This window comes from Typopeltis vanoorti, chromosome 15, assembly GCF_054136105.1.
Source record: "Typopeltis vanoorti isolate ZY-2024b chromosome 15, IOZ_Tvanoo_1.0, whole genome shotgun sequence".
NCBI lineage: Eukaryota > Metazoa > Arthropoda > Arachnida > Uropygi > Thelyphonidae > Typopeltis > Typopeltis vanoorti.
In genome coordinates this window covers 82,257,661-82,282,582 of record NC_143563.1, presented here as the reverse complement: position 1 = coordinate 82,282,582, position 24,922 = coordinate 82,257,661, and the positions used below count along the sequence as shown (strand labels likewise).

The 24,922-nt window shown below is 36.0% G+C and overlaps 1 protein-coding gene across 1 annotated transcript in view; it reads right to left on the bottom strand.

Annotated features, from left to right (window-relative positions):
* rhea (Talin_middle and talin-RS domain-containing protein rhea) overlaps positions 1-24,922 on the bottom strand; it is a 709,058-nt gene that overhangs the window by 446,269 nt on the left and 237,867 nt on the right. Inside the window, exon 12 of the mRNA XM_090405775.1 lies at positions 7,084-7,149. Within this exon, the coding sequence (XP_090261901.1) occupies positions 7,084-7,149 (66 nt within the window). The remainder of the gene's footprint in view (positions 1-7,083; positions 7,150-24,922) is intronic.

Sequence of the window (24,922 nt, the reverse complement as noted above, 5' to 3'; positions counted from 1 at the left end):
TAGCAATTTGGTTAATTTCTTAATTGATGAATGTGTAATTATTGGGAAGATCTACATGTCTGAACACTTAGAGAATTTTGAAAAAAGGCAGCATATAAAACCTGTGTTAGTTGTATGGGTTTGGCAACCCATACAACTAACACAGGTCATCATGTATAAGGATCAAAATGCCTTATATTGATCATAATTTTTTACAAGATAGTTCAAAGAAGCCTCTGAAATGCTGTGGATCACCACACAATATAACAAAAATCAAGGCTTAATCCTACACCAAGTTTGGTCTGTTTTCATTAAAAACTTAATTACTGTGAACCAAGGATATGACATGCAGCAAGCTACAGAACATGACAGCAACAACTAGCATTGTGCCAACACATATACAGTGATTAATTTAGCAGTTTTTTTTTTTTTTTTTTTAAATTCTGGTTACTTATTTTTTTTAAGTAGAATTGTAAAGTTCTCATAACATCTAATATGTTGTGTAATTAATTGTTTCTAGTCTGTGTGTGTGTGTGTGTTGTATAACTTTTTCCGCAAGTCTGAAGACATGAAACTTGTTGGGTTATATTTATGTATTTTATTAATTTTTTATGTATCTAATGTAGTCTCAATATCAGAAGATTTCTACATAAATTCTTAAATTATTCCACATAAATTTATTTAACTGACTTCTGTCATATCATTTTTGTTTATTCATTTATATAATTCAAATGTCTTCTTCATAAAAACTGTGTCTAAATAAGCTGAAATAGTTTATCTATTATTTAAGTTATTCATGGTGAATGCTAAAAAAATTTTTTTTATTGTTTCTGCTTATTTTTATAAGTGGTGGATTTTTTTAGAATTGTAATATCATCTGCATGAAGTAAAGATATGAATTTAATATCTCCAATTTTGATATCTGATTTAATGTTTCTTTTCTTCATAATATGATCCACACACTTAATAGATAACAGCAAAGATAGTACCATTCCCTTATAATCAATTTATGCCAAACAACTTTCCAATACATTTCTGAATTCTGATTGATGGATCCGTAACTTTAATGGAAAGCTCTAATAACGTTAAAATATTATAAGTTAGAAAATCCCTGTAGTAGCTAACCAATATCTTTCCATTAACAAAAACTGAAATTCTGTAAGGGAAATTTTAACAGCAGGGCAACTGCTTATTCAATATCATCTTCAGAAGTATGCACTGTTACTGAAGATGATCTTAAGGGCATCAAGATCATATTCAGGATGATCTTGATGCCCTCACTGTAATATAAAAAATGCTGAATATAAAAATATGCAACAAATAAATGCAGTAAATAAGAATACTGTAATATAATGGTACAATCTACATAAAAAAAAATAAAATAAAATAAAATAAAAGTATTTCACAATGCTACAAGGTTAAATGTAACAAAATTTAAGTTTCATATCTTGCAGGTCATGTGCCGTACTTTATTTTTATCCTTTCTTTATGATATTGACATGGCTAAATTCATAATATAATTAAAGTCAATTTTTCAACAATGCAATATATAATTTTGAGATAAAATATTTGATCAGCCGTGATTAATGGAGAAGGTCAAATATAAATATAAATTTAGGCATGCTAAAATTAATGCTGAAATTAGCTTACTTAATATTTCACAATGCTCTAAGCTACATATAACTATGCAGTAACTGTTTCCGGATCACTAGTAGATGAATCTTCTGTCACCAACTAAAAATACAATACAATTTTCATAGAATGCAATGAATGACTAGTACTGGAGATACTTCTACCTACTATTCTGTCACTGTTTGTTTCATTTAACAGTCTTTCAAAGGAATCACTCCAGAGATCTAGAATAATATCCTTATCTTCGGTTTTAGTGTCACTGTTACCATCACTGATTCCTTTAACAGTACTCTTTCCTCCATTTCTTTTTCTTTAAGTTTTTCATTAACAGCCTTCAGAACATTTCGCCACCTTCCTGATATTTATTTATTATATCCTTAATGAAGTCTTCCCATGACTTTTGTTTAGCTACTTTCATACAAGCTTAGTGCTCTTACATTTTTATCTGTATTGTTTTAGGACATCTGTCACTTATTTACTAGTAACACTGAGTATGTTTTCTACTTGTCCATGACTGCCTTTTTTGATCTTCTGTCAAACATGGTGTTTTTATTTGTCTATCCTTGCAGACAAAATACCTCCCTAGATGAATCAATCAATGTTTTCTTCAGATTTTGCCACCAAGAATCTAAGTTTGGTTCTTGTTTTCAAACTGTTTCATTTTTTCTTCAAAATAAATTTGCTTCAATTTTTTTTTGTCAGTCTAAAGTTTACTTGCACTCAACTTTAATAATTATTTTTAAAACTTTCTTACATACTGTTCTTTTCAATGTGATATTGATTTTTATCCTACTTACAACTAAGTGATGGTCACTTCCAATTTCAAATCTTATGTACATTGCTGTCTCCTGAACCAGCATGAAAATATTAGCTACACAGTCAATGAGACTTTTCACATACTTCATAATTAAAATTTGTAGGTAGGACTGTCTATGCTAGTTCAAACGGTAGCATTGAGTTTGTGAATCATTGGGACCCTGCATATCCAGGGTGGTTTAACATGTTATGGTTTTAGTTCAATAATGCACTTTCTCCCTTTCAGATTTAGCGATTTTGATCTATAACGTGGTAAGTAGAGGAGTCTTTTAGAAGACTGTTCAGAAGTTTTAGAGGATTGTTTATTATTACATTAGGTTTGATCCATTGTGACAGTTGCATTACCGTTATCTGCACCAGTTATAGGTTATAATAATATTTTTGTGCTGTGTAGTTTTTTAAGGCTACTGCTATTTCATTTAGTGAAATGTGGCTCTTGAGAGGTTTGAATTTGATCAGAACGGTATTCATATCTTAACAAGATTTTTAGCCACTCGGAAGATAAATCACAGATACCAAGTTCAGTGTTATCTAGCATCAATGGCAAAATTATGACATCAACTGAGAGTACTGACTATGCCTTCTGTAAGCGGCTGTGATGATAAATTCATTGCTATGCAATCCCACTGAAGAAGCAACTGGTAATGTTTTTTACTGCTGGAGCAGTTCTGAAATTTTTCATGTGGTCTCTGAATTTTCCAGATTCTTTAGTTGCTTTTTATCTTTTATTCCACCTTCTCAGAAAACACCTAGACAGGACATTAGTTTATTTTCGATCACAATTTGAAATGTTTCTGAACAATCCAATTGTGTTCTGGAGATAGTTTTCAGTATTGAGACCACATATTTATTAAACAATAAAAAATAAAAGAATAAAAAACTCGACAAGTTTCGTTCATTGTAAGACTTACATCATCAGGGATAATGGTGGAAGTTTATTTTGCACTTGGTTAGACTATAATAAATTTAGTTCAATGCTTTATCCAAGTGTGAGCAAACAAAGTTTGCACCTGAAAATATCTTCAGGACTGAGGTAAGGTGGTACATTCCCTGGCAACTCGCAGCAAAGGTGGACCAAGCTCTCATCACTCCTTGTTTCAGTATTTCCCACAATGCAAAGCATATCTCCTTGCGGATATGTATACTGCTATGCATTAAGGGAAGGGCCACTACCCAGACCGGTTTCGACCTTTATTGAGGTCTCGTCAGTGGGAGCCAGACCAAGAGTGGTGATACTAAGGGAGAAGCAATGGAGAAGTCATATTTACATATACGAGTTGGCAACCGATGTATCACCTTATTATTAAATTACTCTGAATTTAGAGAAAGATGCTGGAAGTTTATTTTGCACTTAGTTAGACTGTAATGAATTCAGTTTAATCCTTTATTCAAGTGTAAGCAAACAAAGTTTGCACCTGAAAATACACACGGATAAATGATTAAACTAAATTTGTTATAGTCTAACTAAGTGCAAAATAAACTTCCAGCATCTTTTTCTAAATTCAGAGTAATTTAATAATAAGGTGATACACCGGTTGGCAACTCATATAGGTAAATATGACCTCCCCATTGCTCCTCCCTTAGTATCACCACTCTTGGTCTGGCTCCCACTGACGAGACCTCAATAAAGGTCGAAACCAGTCTGGGTAGTGGCCCTTCTCTTAATGCATAGCAGTATACATGTCTGCAAGGAGATGTGCTTTGCATTGTGAGAGATACTGAGACAAGGAGTGATGTGAGAACTTGGTCCACCTTTGCTGCGAGTTGCCAGGGAATGTACCACCTTACCTCAGTCCTGAAGATATTTTCAGGTGCAAACTTTGTTTGCTTACACTTGGATAAAGGATTAAACTAAATTTATTACAGGGATAATGGTGTATAAAAGTTTAACACAACAACCAAAGATTATAGATAACTAATAGTCAATTAGATGTTTTTTTGACTTCATAACTTAAAAGTTTATTTTTTACTTGGTTAGACTATAATAAATTTAGTTTAATCCTTTATCCAAGTGTGAACAAACAAAGTTTGCACCTGAAAATATCTTCAGGACTGGGGTAAGGTAGTACAACACCGAGCAACTCGTAGCAAAGGTGGATCAAGCCAACATCACTCCTATCTCAGTATTTCCCATAATGCAAAACACATTTCCTTGTGGATATGTATAATGTTATGCATTAAAGGAAGGGTCACTACCCAGACTAGTTTCGACCTTTATTGAACTCTCTTCAGTGGGAGCCAGGCCAAGAAGTGGAGATACCAGGCAGAAGCATTAGCGAGGTCATCTTTACCTATAGGAGTTGCCAAAAGATGTGCCACCTTTTTATTAAATTACTCTGGTGTTGTACTACCCTACCCCAGTCCTGAAGATATTTTTAGGTGCAAACTTTGTTTGTTCACACTTGAATAAAGGATTAAACTAAATTTATTAATGACTTCATAACTGTTCATTAATTGAGAACCCGAATACAAAATGATACATTCGTTACTGTATGTTTGTTGGAACCATGCTATTTGTTGCCACGTTCTGTGGCTCATGCATGTTATACCCAATGTCCAAGGCAGTTAAATTTTTGATAAAGGCAGACTAGACTGGATGTAAAATCAAGTCTTGACATTTATTCCATTATATAGGGATTCTAAGCATTTTTTGCAGTTTCTTTAAATTTTCTTGTGAAACAGTTGTTATCAACATATGACATGTTTATCTGTTGCCAGAGTACATGATGGCCAGTAGTAGTTGTGTAGAATGCTAAGTCTGATTTGTGTTCCCTTCTTTTATCGACGTCTTTTATATGTTCAGCTATGCAGATCTCTACTGACCTTCCCGTCTGGCCTACATAACAGATGCCACAAGAACAGTGAATCTGATAGACGCCTGGTTTTTTCCACTGGATGATACAGAGGTTTTGGTGGATGTAGGAATCTTGATACTCTTGGTAAAGAAAGAAAAGCCACTTTTATGTCGTACTTGGGGAGCAATGTAGCCAATTTGTTATTGACATTCTTTATGTATAGCAGCGTGATTGCATTCTTGAAATCTGATATATAGACGCCTGGTCTATCAGTGAATCTGATAAACCAGGCATCTATCAGATTCACTGTTCTTGTGGCATCTGTTACATAGGCCAGATGGGAAGGTCAGGACAGATCCACATGGCTGAACATATAAAAGACGTCGAAGAAAGAAGGGAACACAAATCAGGCTTAGCATTCTGCACAACTACTACTGGCCATCAAGTACTCTAGCAACAGACAAACATGTTATATGTTGATAACAACTGTTTCTCAAGAAAATTTAAAGAAGCTGCAAAAATGCTTAGAATCCCTACACAATGCAATAAAAATCAAGGCTTGATTTTATATCCAGCCTGGTCTGCATTAATCAAAAATTTAACTACCTCGGATATAACACAAGTGAGCCACAGAACATAGCAACAAATAGCATGGTTCCAACAAGCTACAGTAAGGAACGTATCATTTTGTATTCGGATTCTCAATTAACAAACAGTTACGAAGTCAAAAAAGCATCTAATTGACTATTAATTATTTATAATCTTTGGTTGTTGTGTTAAACTTTTATACATGATGATGTAAGTCTTACGATGAACGAAACTTGTCGGGGGTTTTATTCTTTTAATTTTTAATAAACATGTGGTCTCAGTACCAAAAACTATTTCCAGAACTGCTTACCCACAGAAACCTTCGCTTATATATCCAATTGTGTGTTGTGTATTTTAATAGAAATGTAATTTGTGCTCTAAAGATGCTAGTTTGAAATTCAGCAAAATATTATAATTAAATATATTATTTATTTATTTTGTTCTTTTGGTGTTGTTTATATCTGCCTATATATAAGCATCAATACCCAAGCCTATCATTACATTTATTAATACCTCTTATGCTTAAGATTCTTCAGTTTCATTCAGTGAAACAAATTAAATTTGTTCACAACAAAAAGCTTCAGTCCTTCAGAGAATAAACTGCATTAAAACGAAATTTATCAAATCACAGTAAAATATCAAATCTCCCAGAGGCAGCTTACTGGTTTTAAATGGCAGGCACTGAAAATGAATACCTATTACCTACAGTTTAATTAAATGCTGTTTGTTTGCACAATGTTATTAAGAGGACTTCATCTATACCAACATATATTCACATTACAAGGAAAGAAACAGCTTATTATTAACTAAATAAAAGCATAAATATTTCCAAATTGATATCTTGCCATCAACAGAGATATTTAAAAAATAACTCATATAACAACTAATTGTTCGAGGAGAAGTGCCACATTCCGGAAATGCTGCGACATCAATCCATAAAAACTTCTTGAATGAGTAATGAACATTCAAATTCAGATATTTGTGGCAATGCAAAATGTTCTCTGAACTCTTTATAAATGGATATTCATTATTTAAGGAGAAAAACTTTGTAATATCATAATCAGAGGTATGATTACACCATGTATTACTATTGAAAACCAGAAATTAAACTTCATTACTACATTAGAAATCCTAGAAACGGAAGAAATAAATTATGAAATATTTTATTATTAAATAATCAGCATACTAATGGTATACAAAAAACTTTATACTACACAAATTTTTGTGCATTGTAATTTTATTTTGATATATCAAAAGATAAAAATCATCTTACTAGTGTAAAGCTGTTTGGAGAGGCAGCCCATCGTCGAACTGTAGTAAGAGGCCAAGTCTTGAGAATCTAGCAAAAAAATAAATAAAATAAACACATGAACATATATTGTTTAACCTACATCTAAATCAAGAGAGAGAGAGAGAGAGAGAGAGAGAGAGAAAGCATTTTTCCTCCCCATTTCATTCTTCCTTTCTGGAACAGCTCATTTCAAAAGAAGCATCATATACCAAAAATCTTAAGAATTTATTAAAACTGCCTGTAATAAATTTTGTTAATTTCTTAGTGGTTTGGTATAATCACAAAAAAGGAATCTAAAAATAATACAAACAAATTAATTCATGTCCAAATTTTCTATAATATGAGTTTAATGAGATATAATTAACATTTTATATAATAATAATCCTTTATATTTTTATATATATATATATATATATATATATATATATATATGTATGAACATTTGTATTTGTATGCTGTTACTGTTATACTGGACTCTGTAATGAAAAGTACAGTTCATTTCTTGTTTATTTTTTGTTCAGTGCTTTTAGAACCAGGCATAGTGTAAATAAAAAAAAAACGAAAAGTATGTCTGAAGGCTTAAGACTAATACTAATTGACAAAATATATTTAAAAATATATATATCATAATGCTCAAAAGAATTTTCTAGTTTTGTAGGGTGAGTGGTTAGCACATCAGATTTCCAACCAACAGGCTGTGAGTTTGAATCTGGTGATGAATGTCTTGTGAATGCCTTTATGTAGTAAATGAAATGCATTATCAAGTAGCCTGAAGTGGCTTGAAAAAGTTCCATGCTTTGTTGTTTCTGAGGTTACTGAATTATCTAACCTTTAGTTCACCCACAATACTGTTATATGAACTAACAGCCTTTCATCAGTGGAGTGGGATTATGAATAAGACAAAAGACATTAAATTAAGAAATTTTAAAATCATTATAAAAAGATCAAATAATTCAAAGTTTATACTGCATATTGACATAAGTTTTACATACCAGCACCACTGTAAACAAAATATATCTTACAGCAAATAGTTCATATTTCATCTATTTTATTATACACAGCACAGCTAGATTTGGCAATAGCATCATAATTAACATGTCAAGGCTTAATTATTTTTCTTATTATTATATACAAACATCTTTGGGGAGTCAGAGACTCGTCAACCCCCCCCCCCCTCCACACACACACACATGCTATGAGAATTTTCCCTTGTATCTATATTGTAAAATCCCCTTATTGATCTGTATGTTTTATCATATCTTTTCTTCTCCTGTGTCTCAAAATTTGTAGCCTGCATTCTTTCCAGTCTTCATATGCAAAATTTCAAAAGCACAATATCATCTTGGTGACCTGTATGGACGTTTTTAATGTATTCTCATTTCCATGGAACTCAGGCAACCATATCTGAAAAAAATTTATAGAGATGTGGTTTTATCAAAACCTTTGTGAAGTGAGAGAATAAGTTTTTTATTCCTAGTTTGTTCTCAACATTGAAATTATCAAATGTGATAATCTAACCACTTCAGAGTTCCCAAATTTCCACACCTGTTTTTCATGGCTTGATTATGGTTTCTGCTCTCCCAATCCAAACATTTGTTATGTCATCAGATATGTCCCTCCCTACTCAAAAGCATGGAAGCAAGCCTTTATGAGCCTGTCCTAAAAAGTCAGCCATCAAACTATCATCCCATTGCTCTCACCTTATTACCTGGGGAGGTACACTAATATTATGGTTCCAGTATGGATTCCATCACTCTCGTTTCACAGCCAGTCATTCTAGTTAACTTTACCAACCCATGGACACAAGCCATGGAAATGTTTACAGACCACTCATGTGACTGACCTTGATATTTCCAAGGCATTTGATTAGTCTGGCATTGAGGCCCTCTCACGACGCTACTATCTTATGGTCTCCCTCCTGTCCTTGTGATTGGACTACAAGCTTCCTCTCATCAGATTTCTCTGTCAATGCTGAGGTATCCCAGGAGTCCTGTACTTTCATTCATTCTTTCTCATATACACCAAAGACTTCTCTCACTAGCCTCAAATCCTATCCATAGTTTTGCTGATGACAATACACTCTGTTCCTCTTCTTCATTAATAAAACCTTATGGTGCATAAATGAATTGAGCAACTAGGCCTTCTAAAAAATTCTTAAACAATGATCTCCTTACCATTCTTAAGTGGTAATGTAGATATCTTGAGAATTTCAATGCTATCAAAACAGAGTTGTGTCTTATTTCCAAGAAGAAAGACCTTGCATCACTCTCCAATACTCTTGATAACATTCTGCTCACCAATCAAGATCAGTTTCTCTTCTTGAGTTGACTACCATATTTCGCCTATGCTGGCACATCCATAACTTACTCAGTTTCCAAAAACTTAGCATTCTCTTTTCATGCAAAATGCTTCTTTTCCTGCACAACTGCTAACACTATAAATCCAAAATACATACAACCATAAAATGTTATTTTCACATTTGGGGTGGTGCACCAAAAACTTTCCTCCTTAAATTCTTGACTGTATCCAGTGTAACAGGGTACAACAGACGATTCCTCTTTCACAGACTCCCTCTGATCACTTTCTCATAGACCAGTGCTTCCCCAAACTTCTGGATGTCAGGGCCCCTTTTGGAAAAATTTAAATATTTCACAGCCCCCCCCCCTCTAAAAAAATTATAATATAGACATATATTATTATAATATTTATAGTATTTATATTCAATACAAAACATACGCAACAAATATTGCAAAATTCAAATATTACATTTTTAGCATTTTACATATACATTTGACATGGCACATTATCTCATATTTTTATATAGATAGATACATTGTTATTGTACATTTGCAGTACAAGCACATGAAATGTAAAACGATTGGTAATAAAGAAAGAATTAAAAATATAAAAGAAGTTTAATAACCATTTAATGTGATGGATGTGTTTCAATACTGCTACACAAAAAGTCAATATCAAGTGAAATATTTGAACTGCAATTCCTAGATTTCTGCTTTGAAATGAAACTTATATGAATAAGTATATACAGTGGTATCTCACTAATCCCTACTAATAAAAAATGTGCTCGTTCGGATTAACGAAAAGTTCGGGTTAGCAAATTTTCCTCTAAGAGACAACAATAGCCAGCGTTTAAGACAAAAATAATCAGGTTCTAATGGTACATCAATTTAATTCTGTAAATAAATGAAGTAACTGATAGAAAAAAGCTACTGTACTGTAATGTAAAACAAAAAAAATAATAGATTACACAAGTTTATTTTAGTAAAAAATTTAGTTTTTATGTACCTGTATTGTTGAGGATTCTGATTTAATAAAATTGCATACTTCACTACATAACTCAATTTGCATAAAAAAATATCACTTTCTTGTACACAACACAAAAAAATTAACACACACACACAAAAAAAAATTATTATTATTACGTGGCACCTCCAGGGAGTCCAGAGACTCATGAAGGACACATACTCTACATCTCTCTGTCTCCACCACTCAATCCACCAACCGCCCCCACTGGCGGGCAGTTGGTGGTTGGTATTTCTTTGCAAAAAAGTCACTGCTGATTTCCTTTTGCTTCTTGGAAGCTAAACTTTTTTTTCGAATGCTTCTACTCGGAGCTGCATTAGCAACAAAATTTTGTGGAATGGCATATCATTCTGCTTAGCACATTCTATACACATATTAAAACTGTCAACTGCCTCTTCATGTTTCACTTTTTTTTCTTCGAGTTATTTATCATCAATCATCGTCTTCTAATTCATTCTGTAGCGTCATATTCATAATTTCAGCATCTGATTTAATTTCGAATTCACTTTCGGTTCTACCTGTGATCCATTCCGTAACATCCGTTTGTGAAATTTCAACATTTGGATTTATATTTTTAACCAAATTATATTATGCACGTTTTGAATTTCCTCCTTTTGTGTGTCACCGTAGTTATCTTGGTAAATTCTAGAAGGCCACAGTTCTTTTCATTACGCTTGAATTGCTTCAGGTTTGATGGCTTCCCAAGCAGCAGCAGCAACTGAGAATGTTACATCCTTCAAATTTATATTTTTATTGATGTGGTAACGTCATAATTGCAGGAAATTACATTTATAATAATTTTATACTAATAATATGTAATAATAATAATAAAAGAAATAATAATAATTAAAATAATTATTACATAAAAATAATAGTACACAAAATAATAATATGTAATAAATAATTTTTTTTTTCTTTCAAGCCGCACTTCGGATTACTGGAGGGTTCAGACTAAAGAGGTTCGGATTAGTGAGATACCACTGTATTTACTAATATTCATTAAGTGCCGAAATACACAGGAAGCAAAATTTGTGAACCAGAACCAATGTACGATTTTTTTTTTCATTAAAATATAAAAAATAGCAAAACAAAAATAATAAATAATAAAAATTAAATACAGTCTCCCTTAGACACCACTCTGCTAGAGAAAACTCCATCAATGGGCCCACTACCCGTTTGGGTGGAGGTGTTTAGGGGCAGTACAAAGAAATGGTTCTGCAAAAGAACGGAAATGGCAACGACAACGGCACCAGACTATAGCCTTAGGCAACTGGAACATCTTCTCTCTGACAGGGAAGGAGTTGGAAATGGTCGAGAAAGCCAAGCGCTAACAGCTAGACTTAGTCGGGCTTTCTTTGACCAAGAGGAGAGGCTCTGGAACTGTCGACCTGGATAAGGGGTGGAAGCTCTACTACTCTGGTGTGAGCCCGACAATGTCTGCTCAGGCAGGTGTGGGGATACTCACAAGACCCCAGCTGTCAGACTGTGTTGCTGAGTAGGTCCCATTGGGGGGACGGGGGTGTGTGTGTGTGTGTTAAGGCTTCATATGAAAAACCATGATTTGGCTGTGGTGCAAGCCTATGCACCTAATCTGGAGTCAGAATACTCTGCCTTCCTAGAGGAAGTGGATGCTGCTTTTGACAGGGTGGCAGACATGGAATCAGTCCTGCTAATGGGTGACTTCAATGCACATGTTGGAACAGATGACCAGACATGGAGGTGTGTGGTTGGGAGGAACGGCACTCTTGACCTTAATGCGAATGAGTTGAAATTATTGGACTTCTGCTGTACTAACAGCTTGTCCATAATGAATACCTTCTTCCAGCACGGAGAAGTCCATAAGTATACCTGGTACAGGGATACGCTAGAACAAAGGTCTCTGATTGACTTCTTTAGAGTCTTAGCAGACCTATTTTCCTCAGTGTTGGGCGTTCGTGTGAGAAGAGGGGCAGAACTGTCAACTGACCACCACCTTGTTGTGTGCACTCTACGGCTTCAGAAACCAGATGCTACCATCAATGCTGGTAGGCCTAAGCAGCTATACCACATGAAATGGGAGACATTGGAAAATGAGGCTGTGAGAAAGAATTTTGCAGATGACATTTCCTCCAGGTTCAAAGAGATTCCCAAGCATACTGCAGATGTTGAGGAGGAGTGGAAGCTGTTCAGAACAGCCTCCACTGCCTCTGCACTCTCGTGCTGTGGCAAAAAGCGGCTCGGCATGGCAACGGGCAGCGTTTTCAGGACACCTTGGTGGAACCAAGAAGTCCAAAAAACTGTCCGGATAAAAAAAGGAATCCTACATGGCTTAGGGTCAGGTCACCTGAGATGCGTTTGCAGTATGCTGAGGCACGAAAAGCTGCTGCTGAGGCAGTAAAGACAGCAAAGCAGAAGGCTTGGGAATCCTTTGGAGAAAGATTAGACTCATCCTATGCAAATGCAAACAAAGTATTCTGGCAGACCATCTACTGCCTTCGAGGGAGGAAATCGTGCACAGCAAGGGAAATTAAGGCCTCTGATGGTGCACTATTAACAACCGAGAAGGATATCCTCCACAGATGGAGGGAATACTTTGAGAGCCTTCTTAACCCGGGTGGCCCAGCAGTCGTGGACATCCAAGAGGTGCAGATCGAGGCAATGACTAATCTCACAGCAGAAGAGGTCCATTTAGCAATAAAATCGCTAAAATCAGGCAAGGCTGCTGGCGATGAGAAATTCTGCCCAAAATGCTAAAACCTTAAATCGAGACGGTGTTCTCTGGCTGACTCGAGCGTGTCAGGCTGCTTGGATATCTGCCATTGCTTTGGTGCTTGCCCAGATATCCAAGCAGCCTGACACGCTCGAGTCAGCCAGAGTACACCGTCTCGATTTAAGGCTTTTAGCATATTGGGCCGAATTTCTCATTGCCAGCAGCCTTGCCGGATTTTAGCGAAGGGAGACCAGAAGAATTGCAGTAACTATCGTGGCATCTCTCTGCTCAGCCTGCCTGGGAAAGTGTATGCTAAGTGCTTGGAAAGACGGTGCAGGAACATAGTTGAGTCAAAGTTCCAGGAAGAACAATGTGGCTTTCATCCTGATAGAAGCACAACTGACCAAATCTTCACTTTAAGGCAAGTCCTTGAGAAATCTTTGGGAATATGTCAAGAATGTCTACACATGTTTTGTGGACTTGGAGAAGGCATATGACCAGGTTCCTCAGGATAAGCTTTGGCAAGTAGTACAGGAGTATGGAGTGGATGGCCAACTATTAGCTGCCATCAAGTCCCTGTATGAATGCCCAGAGTTTTGTGTCAGGGTAAACAGCACGAAGTCTGAACCTTTCACAGTCTCCGCTGGCTTCCACCAAGGGTGTGTTCTGTCACCCCCTCCTTTTCATAATATTTATGGACTGGATTGATAGGCACAGCCGAGGCAGTGAGTGTGTCAGAATTGGAAGATGTAGCATTGGACGTCTGCTTTTTGCAGATGACCTAGTTCTGCTTAACTCTTCCACAGATGACCTCCAGCGTACCCTGGATAGGTTTGTAGCTGTTTGTGCAGATGCCGGAATGAAGATGAGTGTGGCCAAAACTGAAACATTTGTGGTCTCAAGACAACCATCTCAGTACACTCTACATGTAAGTGGAATCATAATGAGGCAGGTGGAGAAGTTTAAATACCTTGGGTCCATATTCACTAATGATGGAAAATGGGACATAGAGCTAGATACTCGAATTGGCTTAGCAAGCTCAATATTGCGGGAGCTTGGCCGTTCGGTAGCATAGAAGCGGGAGTTAAGCCAGAAGGCAAAGCTGGCTGTCTTCAATACAGTCTGTGTCCCCATCCTCACCTATGGTCATGAGAGTTGGGTAATGACCGAAACAATGTGGACACAAATCCAAGCAGCTGAAATGAGGTTCCTTCGAGAAGTTGCTGGGCTGACAAGACTCGATAGAGACAGAAGCTCTGCAATTTGGGAAACCCTCAATACTCAACCGCTGCTTCTCCGTGATGAGAGATCACAGTTACGTTGGTACGGGCACCTGATCAGAATGCCACAAGAGAGGCTCCCTCAGCAGGCCCTCTTTGCCAAGTCAGAGAATGGGAGGCCACATGGAAGGTCAAGGACTCACTGGATAGATTATATCCAAAACCTTGGGTGGACATGTTTGGGAATCCCATCAGAACACCTGAGCTTGGTGGCAGAGGATCATGACCATTGGAAGTTCCTCTTGCAGCTGTTGCCCCCACAACCCAATTAGGAAAGGTGGGCCTTGAAGATGTATGTTATGTATAAATACATTTCTTTTAAGATAAAAAAAATCTACTTGGTCTTAAAACATTTTCAATTTGTTTTCATTATTTCACGGCCCCCCAAGAGGGCTGCAGCCCACAGTTTGGGAAGCGCTGTCATAGACACTCATGTTTCTACATTATGTCTTGTTCTCTCTTTTTTAAATAGGCATTTTCGTGAGTACTACTCAGCCATCAAACTATCATCCCATTGCTACTCTCATAAGTATATATAAGCCATTAATAGCCAATTTATTCACTACCTGGGGGGGGGGGGGGGGAGATACACTAATATTATGGTTCTAGTATGGATTCCATCACTCTCGTTCCACAGCAGTCATTCTAGCTAGCTTTACCAATCCATGGAAATGTTTACAGACCACTCATGTGGTTGATCTTGATATTTCCAAGGCATTTGATTGGTCTGGCATTGAGGCCTCCCTCATTGCAGAGCTTCTGACTCTGTTCAGTCTTGTCAACCCAGCAACGAAGGAACCTCATTTCAGCCGCTTGGATTTGTGTCCGCATTGTTTCGGTCATTATCCAACTCTCATGACCATAGGTGAGGATGGGAACATTGTATTGAAGACAGCCAGCTTTGCCTTCTGGCTTAACTCCCACTTCAATGCTACCGAACAGCCAAGCTCCCACAATATTGAGCTTGCTAAACCAATTCGAGTATCTAGCTCTACGTTGTTCCAAAGAATAGAGTTAGTTCTCAACATTCATCTTATCTGCTTCTTTCATTGGACTACCTCTATTCTTTGGAACAACCTTCTGAATAAATAGTTTTCCTAATGCACACAACTCTCGGTTCTTCAAGAAACACGTGAATAGATTCATTTTACCCTGATCAACTGCCTAGTTGGGCTACAGGTCAAGTAATAAAGATATACATCTCATAAATGTATAATTGGATATTCTCCCTCCACAACCTTCTCAAATATCATTAATACATAAGTTAAACAGGAATGATCAAGGCACAAGTCTCCAATGGCGCTTATGGTCACGCTGCTTTTCTTAACTCAGTATTTCCATATACCTGCCAGTGGTATATTTCCTGCCAGTCAATCACCACTCTTTTATTCCCATGGAAAGCATATTTTTATATATCATCTTCAGTCTGTATAATAACCTCTCATGGAAGCTCATCAAATGCCATGAAAAAGTCCTACAGTATCATAGTATATCCATTTTACTTATCCAACTCTGCTGTCATTCTACTAAAAAATGTGAGCAGAAGATTTTACTAAAGTAAGAGTGATATTTAACAAACCCGATATGGTTCACTATAAAGGTCCTAATCAACCTCTTGGGTACCTTACTGACCACTGCATTGTTGGTATTTGTGACTGTATAAAATGGAAAATTTCATAATCTTTTTTTGTTGTTGTTGTTGTTTGTTTTAAATAATACTAAGGTTCTGTCAAGTATATTTGCACAGTGAATTTTTTCATCATACAAAATGTCATTTAGTCAGTTATATCCCACATTGTCAGCCAATCTAGTTATGGCTAGTAAACAACTGGATACTTATTCAAGAAATGAACAGTGAAAAGGTAAGGACCAATCATTAAGTGAGAAGCTTTATTCAGTTCTCAATATTCCACAATATGTGAAGGTCTCCTAATTCTTTGGTTTCAATCCACAAGCCATTCCTTTTTGGGGCATATAATGTGAATAATTATCACCAAAATAATCATTACCAATAATTCGGGTGCAACAAGAAAATATCACTCATCATTGATATATGAGTGCTATAGCAAACTTTGCCAAAACAGCAAACCCTAAAAATTATATGGAGTTACATGATTGTAATCAAATAAATTTATTGTTTAATTAAATGCCATTTTTAAGAGCCTTCTACATACTCTCTCAAGTTAAATTCGCTTCACTTTATAAATTGTTCTTTTAACATTTTGACTACTTTGTTACACTGTGTATACCAGGTCATATGGTCATGTAGACTTACTTCTTGCAACCAAACTAGCAGATTTGCAAAGATAAGAATTCCAGAACACATGTAAAATTCCAAGTTCTCTCCAGAACTGTTCATTTTGCAGGCTCTGTCTTCAATGTCTTAATATTTCAGCATTCAATTCCATGAAACATTTATAATGCAGCATAACAAGCTGTTGTACTAATATCTTCTACTTAATTTATGCAAAGGAATCAAAACTCCTACACTAAATTACCATTCTGAATATGTAATGCCTAAACCTGCTGCCTTCCTTACTTTCTGAGATTTTTTTTTTTTTTTTTTTTTTTTAAATTTCTTTAGAACAAGCCAATAAATTTATGGAACAAATAGCTCTACATCTTCATGATATAACTGTTGCTACAACAGATATCCTAATAAAGGATACAGGAGGTATATTATATCTTACCAATACATAAAGCATCACTAAAAAGAAGTAGGGCTAGCAAGGAATTGTAAAAATATTAAGTTGACCTAATTGGTGTTACTATTACAATGAAGAAAAATAAAGTTCCTTTATAAAGTAAAAATAAGTAATAACACCTTATTACTTATTTTTTTTAATTTATTTATGGTTATTTCATATATAAGAGGCTAGTTCAATATATATATATATATATATATATATATATATATATATATATATATATATATATATATATATATATATATTAATACTGTGAAGGGGCAGAAAGCTGAGCAGAAATAAGCTACTTATCATCAATTGGAAGACCTGCAGATCATACTCTTTAGGAAACACATAAAAGGGGAGCTTGTTCCAAGACATCAGTTGAAGTAGAATGAATGGGGGGGGGGGGGGGGGTTCTGTCACTTTTAACTGTAAAGAAGTGTTGAAAGAAACTGCACATGTTTTATTTTAGATTCATAGTGTGGGGAAATTACTGATGATAATTCTGATGAATGGTGATTGTGGAAATAATTGTTCAAAATGAAAGCAGCAAAGAGCGAACATGAAGTAAAAGTATGGTGAATGGAGAGGGAGAAGTTGGTCAAGAAATTATAAGTGATGGATAATTAATTAACTGTTCTCTTCTGTATTTAATCATGCATTTTAAAGCATTTACAAATTATTCCAACCATTAAAGCATTTTAATGTTGGAATGATTGTGATTTGTACAGAGATAAATGCTGAGCTTGTTGGCCGAGTGGTTAGCATATTCACTCTCCAACTAACAGACTGTGGGTTCAAACTGTGCCATGGGCACAGATATGTGTGATTGTTTTTAGGAACCACTGCTCCACTTACTGGAGATCTGGAGTAGCTTGGCTTGTAAAGATCCATGTTTGGTATCCATAAAATTACTAAAAAGAGATAAAATCCTTAGGCCCACAGTACTAGTATACTATAGTTGACATCATTTCATTGGTGAGAATAATGTAAAAAAGCTGTCTGGAGATAAAATAATGCCTTGAGCAAGAGAAAAAAGGGAAAATTTGGAATATCTAGTTAACAGGCTTAGGCGTTGGATGCATATTACTTTTAATGGTATTACAACATCAAACAAAACTAGATTACAAAAGGTTTATTCTACTTTTATAAAAAAAATTCTGTCAATTTAATCACTAGTAAAAAATTACATCTTTACAAACTCAAAAATAATTGTTAGTTTGTCACTTTCCTTATTTACTACTGTACTACTAGCAGACATTCTTGCTTTAATAAAGTCATGCAACCACTCCGATACCTTTGAATTATTCAAATTTATTATATATGCAAGTTACTTTACTTGGCAAGGAAAAAAAATCTACAAACAGATTAATGGCAATGGAATCGGTTTCCTTCCCTTTAGCTAACTTTTACTTGGAACACATTGAGAAAAGTACTTATAACAGCTACTTTCAAACCCTTAATGTGGTTATACAAAGGGTTTGAAAGTAGCCATGGTAAGTACTTTGTTCTCCATGTGTTCTCTTTCTTCTCATTGATGATGTATTTGTCATCTAGCCCCATGGGCAAAACACTCTGGATAAGTGACTAATGTGTTAAGAAATCTTTTTATAGAAAGTCACACACACACACACACACACAGAGAGAGAGAGAGATCTACATAAACAATTACATCATCATCCTCGTCTAGCCCAACAATATGGAATTTGAAAAAAAAAAACACTTATACACAGAGCCAAGGTTATTTGTTCTAATAATGTAGTTCTTTCCACAGAGCTCATCTATCTTTGCCATACTTTGTTGGCCAGTGGTTATAACTCCTACAAAAAAAATTAAAATACTATAAGCCCCCTCCCCTCCAACACACAAGAACCAAACACCACTATTCCTGTCCATGTATCCAAGGTACAATTGAAAAGATGGCCAAATTACTAATAAAATATAACCTTCACATCACATGTCAGATTAGCAACTTTGATTTGCTCTCCTAAGAACAAAATCCATCCACACCTAGCATATTCTAGAGTGTGCAAAGTTCCCTGTGACTGTGATTTAACCTGCTGTGGAAAGACATGATCTGTTTACTTCCACTTTGGAGAATAAGAAACACATTGGCTATACAGAAGTCATTGCAGATCAGAAAGACTATTTTTAGAGTCAGCAATAGCTATGAGACATTCTCCGAGCCTTAACAAGTATGGCTACATTATTTGGCCAAAAAATTTGTGAGTCAGTCATTTTAAGATCAACTCCTACTCAACTATAATAGTTCTTTTATTCAACATGAGAGGGTGCCAAATTAGAAGTTAAGATCTTTTTGTCCATTACAATTTGAATTGTTGCACTAATTGTTGCATGTAAACTGTAACAAGTTTTGCTATGAATATTCTCTTTGAAATTCAGTAAAATATAATCCAATTAATAAACATCCTTTTATAATTTAGTTTTGTTTGGTGTTGTAATATTGTTAAAAATAAGTTATAAATTTGGAATATGTTTATGCCAAGAAAAATAAAGGTCAGAGTTATTCCTAGAAGAGAAATCTTATCATGTTCAGAGATTTGAGTATTGTCAAAAAGTACCATGGCAAGAAAAGCATGTTCTCCTCCCCCACCTGAGAAAAAGAATTTAGGATGCTGTACCAAGTTAATAATCTAACACTGTTCATGTGAGGTGAAACGTTCATCAAATGAGAAGGAGGAGTAGAGTATACTGTCATCAGTGGAATTGTGGAATTAAAAGCTTATATATGAAGCATAATAGCAGGAAAGCCTGGCTCTTACTCAAAAAATTATCAGATGACCCTACAACAGCAGCAACTGAAGTTAATACAAATGCAAACCAAATTGCAACTCAGCTATCTCTGAATGGTAAACTAAATACCAAAGGAAAAATACCTAAAGATTATATTAAAAAAGTTAGAAAATAATCTCTTCGAAGCACCATTTACTAAAGAGGAACTAGAAAATGCCCAAAAATCCTTAAAACCAGGAAAAGCTGCTAGTATAGATGATATCAGAAATGAGATACTAAGGAATCTGGGAGAAAAGGTAACAGAGTGATTGTTAGAATTTTTCAACTTTTGTTGGAAATTTGCTAACATACCCAGCATATGGAGGCAAACGAAAGTAATACCTATCCTGAAACTGGGTAAAACTGCTGAGGATCCAAAGAGCTACAAGGCCTATAGCTCTCCTATGCACAACACTGAAGCTGTATGAGAGGTTAATCTTAAACAGACTAAGTCCAGAAATAGAGAAAGTGCTGTTAAAAGAACAGGCAGGATTTAGACCAGGAAGATCAAGCACTGGACAAGTATTAAATTTAACACAGTTAATTGAGGATGGCTTTGAAAGGGGATTAGCAACAGGAGTTGTATTTATAGATTTGACAGCAGCATATGACATACTAAATCTTAGAAAGCTTTTAGTCAAAATTTACAGCATGACAAACAGCTATCGGTTAGTGGAGATATTAAGGTTGCTGCTGTTCAGCAGGAGATTCTTTGGTGATTTTCAAGGAAAAAAGAGCAGATGGCATATCCAGAAAAATGGTCTACCTCAGGTAAGTGTGCTATCTCCCCTGCTCTTCAATATATATACTAATGATCAACCTATAAACCCACGGTCAAGAACCTTCTTATATGCAGATGACTGCTTATCAAACCAAAATCCTTTGATGATAATGAGAAGCAGCTCACACAAGAGCTATAAACCCTTATAGTTTACTATAAAGAAAACCAACTGAAACCAAATCCCAGTAAAACTAAATGTGTCTTTTCCATCTCAATAATAGAGAGGCAAGGAGAGAGTTGAATATAGAATGGAATGGTGTGAAACTGGTCAATCATCCAAATCCAACTTACCTAGGTGTTACACTAGATAGGACCCTAAATTATAAGCGACACACAGAGAACACAGCAGCTAAAACTCAAACACGAAATAATATTCTGTGCCGACTAACATAACATAATCTCAGTGGGGTGCAAATCCACAAGTACTGTGCACCTCTGCACTGGCACTCTGCTTTTCGACAGCCGAGTATGCTTAACTGGTAATTAATTTACGGAATTAACAACGCATATGAAGTATTTAATTAAAGATAACTTTAATGAATCACTTCTATATTTCGGCAATGTCACATTGCCATCTTCAGGAACATAAAGATATGGTACGTGCACTAAGGAACTAACAAAGCAAATGAGGAAGAATGTAAGAAACTAATTTTGTTCCTAAAGTCCTAATGGTGCCCTCTTGCGGGCTAATTTGGTAGTCTTGGCAGTTGGGCTGAAGTTCTCATAATGAAAGTCTCCCAAATTTGAGGCAGTTTCATGCACCCAAATTTGTTGAGGTTAGGAACGTTTTTTAGAGCTGCTGAAGATTCTTTGAATAATCTTTCGTATTTAAACTTGCTGCGATTGATTATTTTTGTTTTCTTCCAACGAATTTTATGGTGGGTATCTAAGGCATGGTCTGCCAACCCAGAGCGGCTGTACTGGTGAAACCGGATGTAGTCTTGGTGTTCTGAAATCCTGATATTTGTTGTTCTGCCTGTTTGGCCAAAGTAGGACAATTTGCAGCTGCAAGGGACCTGGTATACACCAGGTAGGTCTAGGGGAAGTGGTTGGTCTTTGGTAGAGCGGATAAGGGATGCCAACTTTTTATATGGTCTGTAACAGGAAGTAAGGTCATATTTTTTGAGGATATTAGTTATTTTTTTTCAGAGGTGCCTTGGATTTAGGGGATAGTGATAGACTTGGTGTAGTCTTTATTGTGGAGGGGGGAGAGGGGGGTTGTGGTTTACAGGTTTTAGTATTTTTTGGATTTTTTTGGGGTTATAGCCATTGGCTAAGAAAGTGTTGAGGATGTGGTTTAGTTCCATAGTCAGGACCTTGTCATCTGAGCAGATTAATTTTGCCCTGTTATATAGTGTTTTTATCACCCCATATTGTTGTGAGGGGGGTGGTGGGATTGCTGGTGAATGTATCTGCCAGTGTGGGTGGGTTTTCTGTAAACAGAGAAAACCAAAGATCCATCAAGCTGGAGGGTGATTAAAGTGTCTAGGAAGGGGAGGGTGTTGTTTTCCTCTTTTTCTAAGGTGAACTGAATTCTGGGATGTTCGTTGTTTAAGTGTGTTAGGAAGGAGTGGAGTGTGTCTGAGCCATGTGGCCAAATATTAAGGTTGCTGCTGTTCAGCAGGAGATTCTTTTCTACAAACAGATAGAGGGGACAGCCATGGGTTCACCACTTTCCCCGCCCTTGGCCAATTTCTTTATGGAGACATTTGAAGAGAAAGCCTTAAACTCCGCCCCACAAAAACCCACTATTTGGCTTCATTATGTGGATGATGTGTTTGCTATTTGGCCACATGGCTCAGACACACTCCACTCCTTCCTAACACACTTAAACAACCAACATCCCAGAATCCAGTTCACCTTAGAAAAAGAGGAAAACAACACCCTCCCCTTCCTAGACACTTTAATCACCCGCCAGCTTGATGGATCTTTGGTTTTCTCTGTTTACAGAAAACCCACCCACACTGGCAGATACATTCACCAGCAATCCCACCCCCCCCTCACAACAATATGGGGTGATAAAAACACTATATAACAGGGCAAAATTAATCTGCTCAGATGACAAGGCCCTGACTATGGAACTAAACCACATCCTCAACACTTTCTTAGCCAATGGCTATAACCCCAAAAAAATCCAAAAAATACTAAAACCTGTAAACCACAACCCCCCTCCCCCCCTCCACAATAAAGACTACACCAAGTCTATCACTATCCCCTACATCCAAGGCACCTCTGAAAAAAAATAACTAATATCCTCAAAAAATATGACCTTACTTCCTGTTACAGACCATATAAAAAGTTGGCATCTCTTATCCGCTCTACCAAAGACCAACCACTTCCCCTAGACCTACCTGGTGTATACTAGGTCCCTTGCAGCTGCAAATTGTCCTACTTTGGCCAAACAGGCAGAACAACAAATATCAGGATTTCAGAACACCAAGACTACATCCGGTTTCACCAGAACAGCCGCTCTGGGTTGGCAGACCATGCCTTAGATACCCACCATAAAATTCGTTGGAAGAAAACAAAAATAATCCATCGCAGCAAGTTTAAATACGAAAGATTATTCAAAGAATCTTCAGCAGCTCTAAAAAACGTTCCTAACCTCAACAAATTTGGGTGCATGAAACTGCCTCAAATTTGGGAGACTTTCATTATGAGAACTTCAGCCCAACTGCCAAGACTACCAAATTAGCCCGCAAGAGGGCACCATTAGGACTTTAGGAACAAAATTAGTTTCTTACATTCTTCCTCATTTGCTTTGTTAGTTCCTTAGTGCACGTACCATATCTTTATGTTCCTGAAGATGGCAATGTGACATTGCCGAAATATAGAAGTGATTCATTAAAGTTATCTTTAATAAAATACTTCATATGCCTTGTTAATTCCGTAAATTAATTACCAGTTATGTCTAACCAACGTATAAGTCTTACTACTAGAAGCCGAGTATGCTAGCCCTGTTTGGGAAAGATCATCACATGTCAAAATTATTGATAAGGTTCTTAATGAAACATGTCGGCACATTACTGGCTGCCTTAAGCCTATAAAAATTGACCATCTATACTCACTATCTAGTATTGCACTTCCTCACATCAGAAGGACTACACACAGAGTAGATATGAAAAGAAACAACAACTAAATGATGGATGGCATCCTTTGTATGGACATGTTGCAGTACATAAGAGGCTAAGATCAAGGAAAAGTTTTATTCACTCAGTGGAACTGTTGGTTGATTCCATAAAAGCTACAAGGTCAACAATGTGGCAAGAACAATCTCCAGAGGCTCTGAACTTAAACAAATCTCTTCCTTCTGGCTTACATCTTGACTGGCAAAGATGGAAGACATTGAATAGACTTCATTCCAGAATGGGCAGATCAAAGCAGAATATGGCCAGATGAGGCTACACAGACAATGACAGCTGCTCATGTGATGAAACACAAACCATGGATCATTTTCTCAATGCTGCTTAATAGACATTAATAATACATGTACCTGAAAAGATTTAATGCAGTGTAATGAAACAGCTTTAAAGTATATTAGACACTGGATGAGTAAAATTTGACATTTTATGTTTTTGCTTAATATTTCATGCAAGTGGTTTTTGTCTTTTAATGTATGCTTTTAATCCCTATTCTTTTAATGCCTATTTCTTTAAATGTATGTGTTTAATCATTTATATGTATGTTCTTACATTTTCTGTAGTTCGCACACAAAAAAAATAAATAAGTGGAATTGTGGACTGAATTTGAGTTAACTGAGGAAAGTTGTTGATATATAAAAGAAAGATAGCAGGTAAAAGAACAAAGTCCTCTGAAACTCCAGCATTATTTGCAAAGTTTTAGGATAAAAATATATCTACCATCCCAGAGAACATATGAGAGAGAGAGAGAAACACAGCAATCTAGATTTAGAAGACAGATGACAAACTACAACATGCAAGATTACTTAATATGCCTTCATACCAAACACAGTCCAATGCTTAAGAAGTATCAAAAGAAACCATTAAGATTGCCAAATGTTTTCAATGGCAAATGTCCAAAAGGTGGGTTACATACGTTAAAAGATCTCAAGTGGATTGAGAGTGGCAGAATACATACTAAATCTTTTTATGTGAATTTCACCTACAAAAGGCTATGACTACAGATCACTCCTACATTAGAACTGTAGACATGCTGAGGACAAAACAATCCAAAAACCATACTCTAGAGAACAAACATAGAACTTTTTCAAGAGCCACTTCAGATTTGCAATAAGGATGAATGCCAT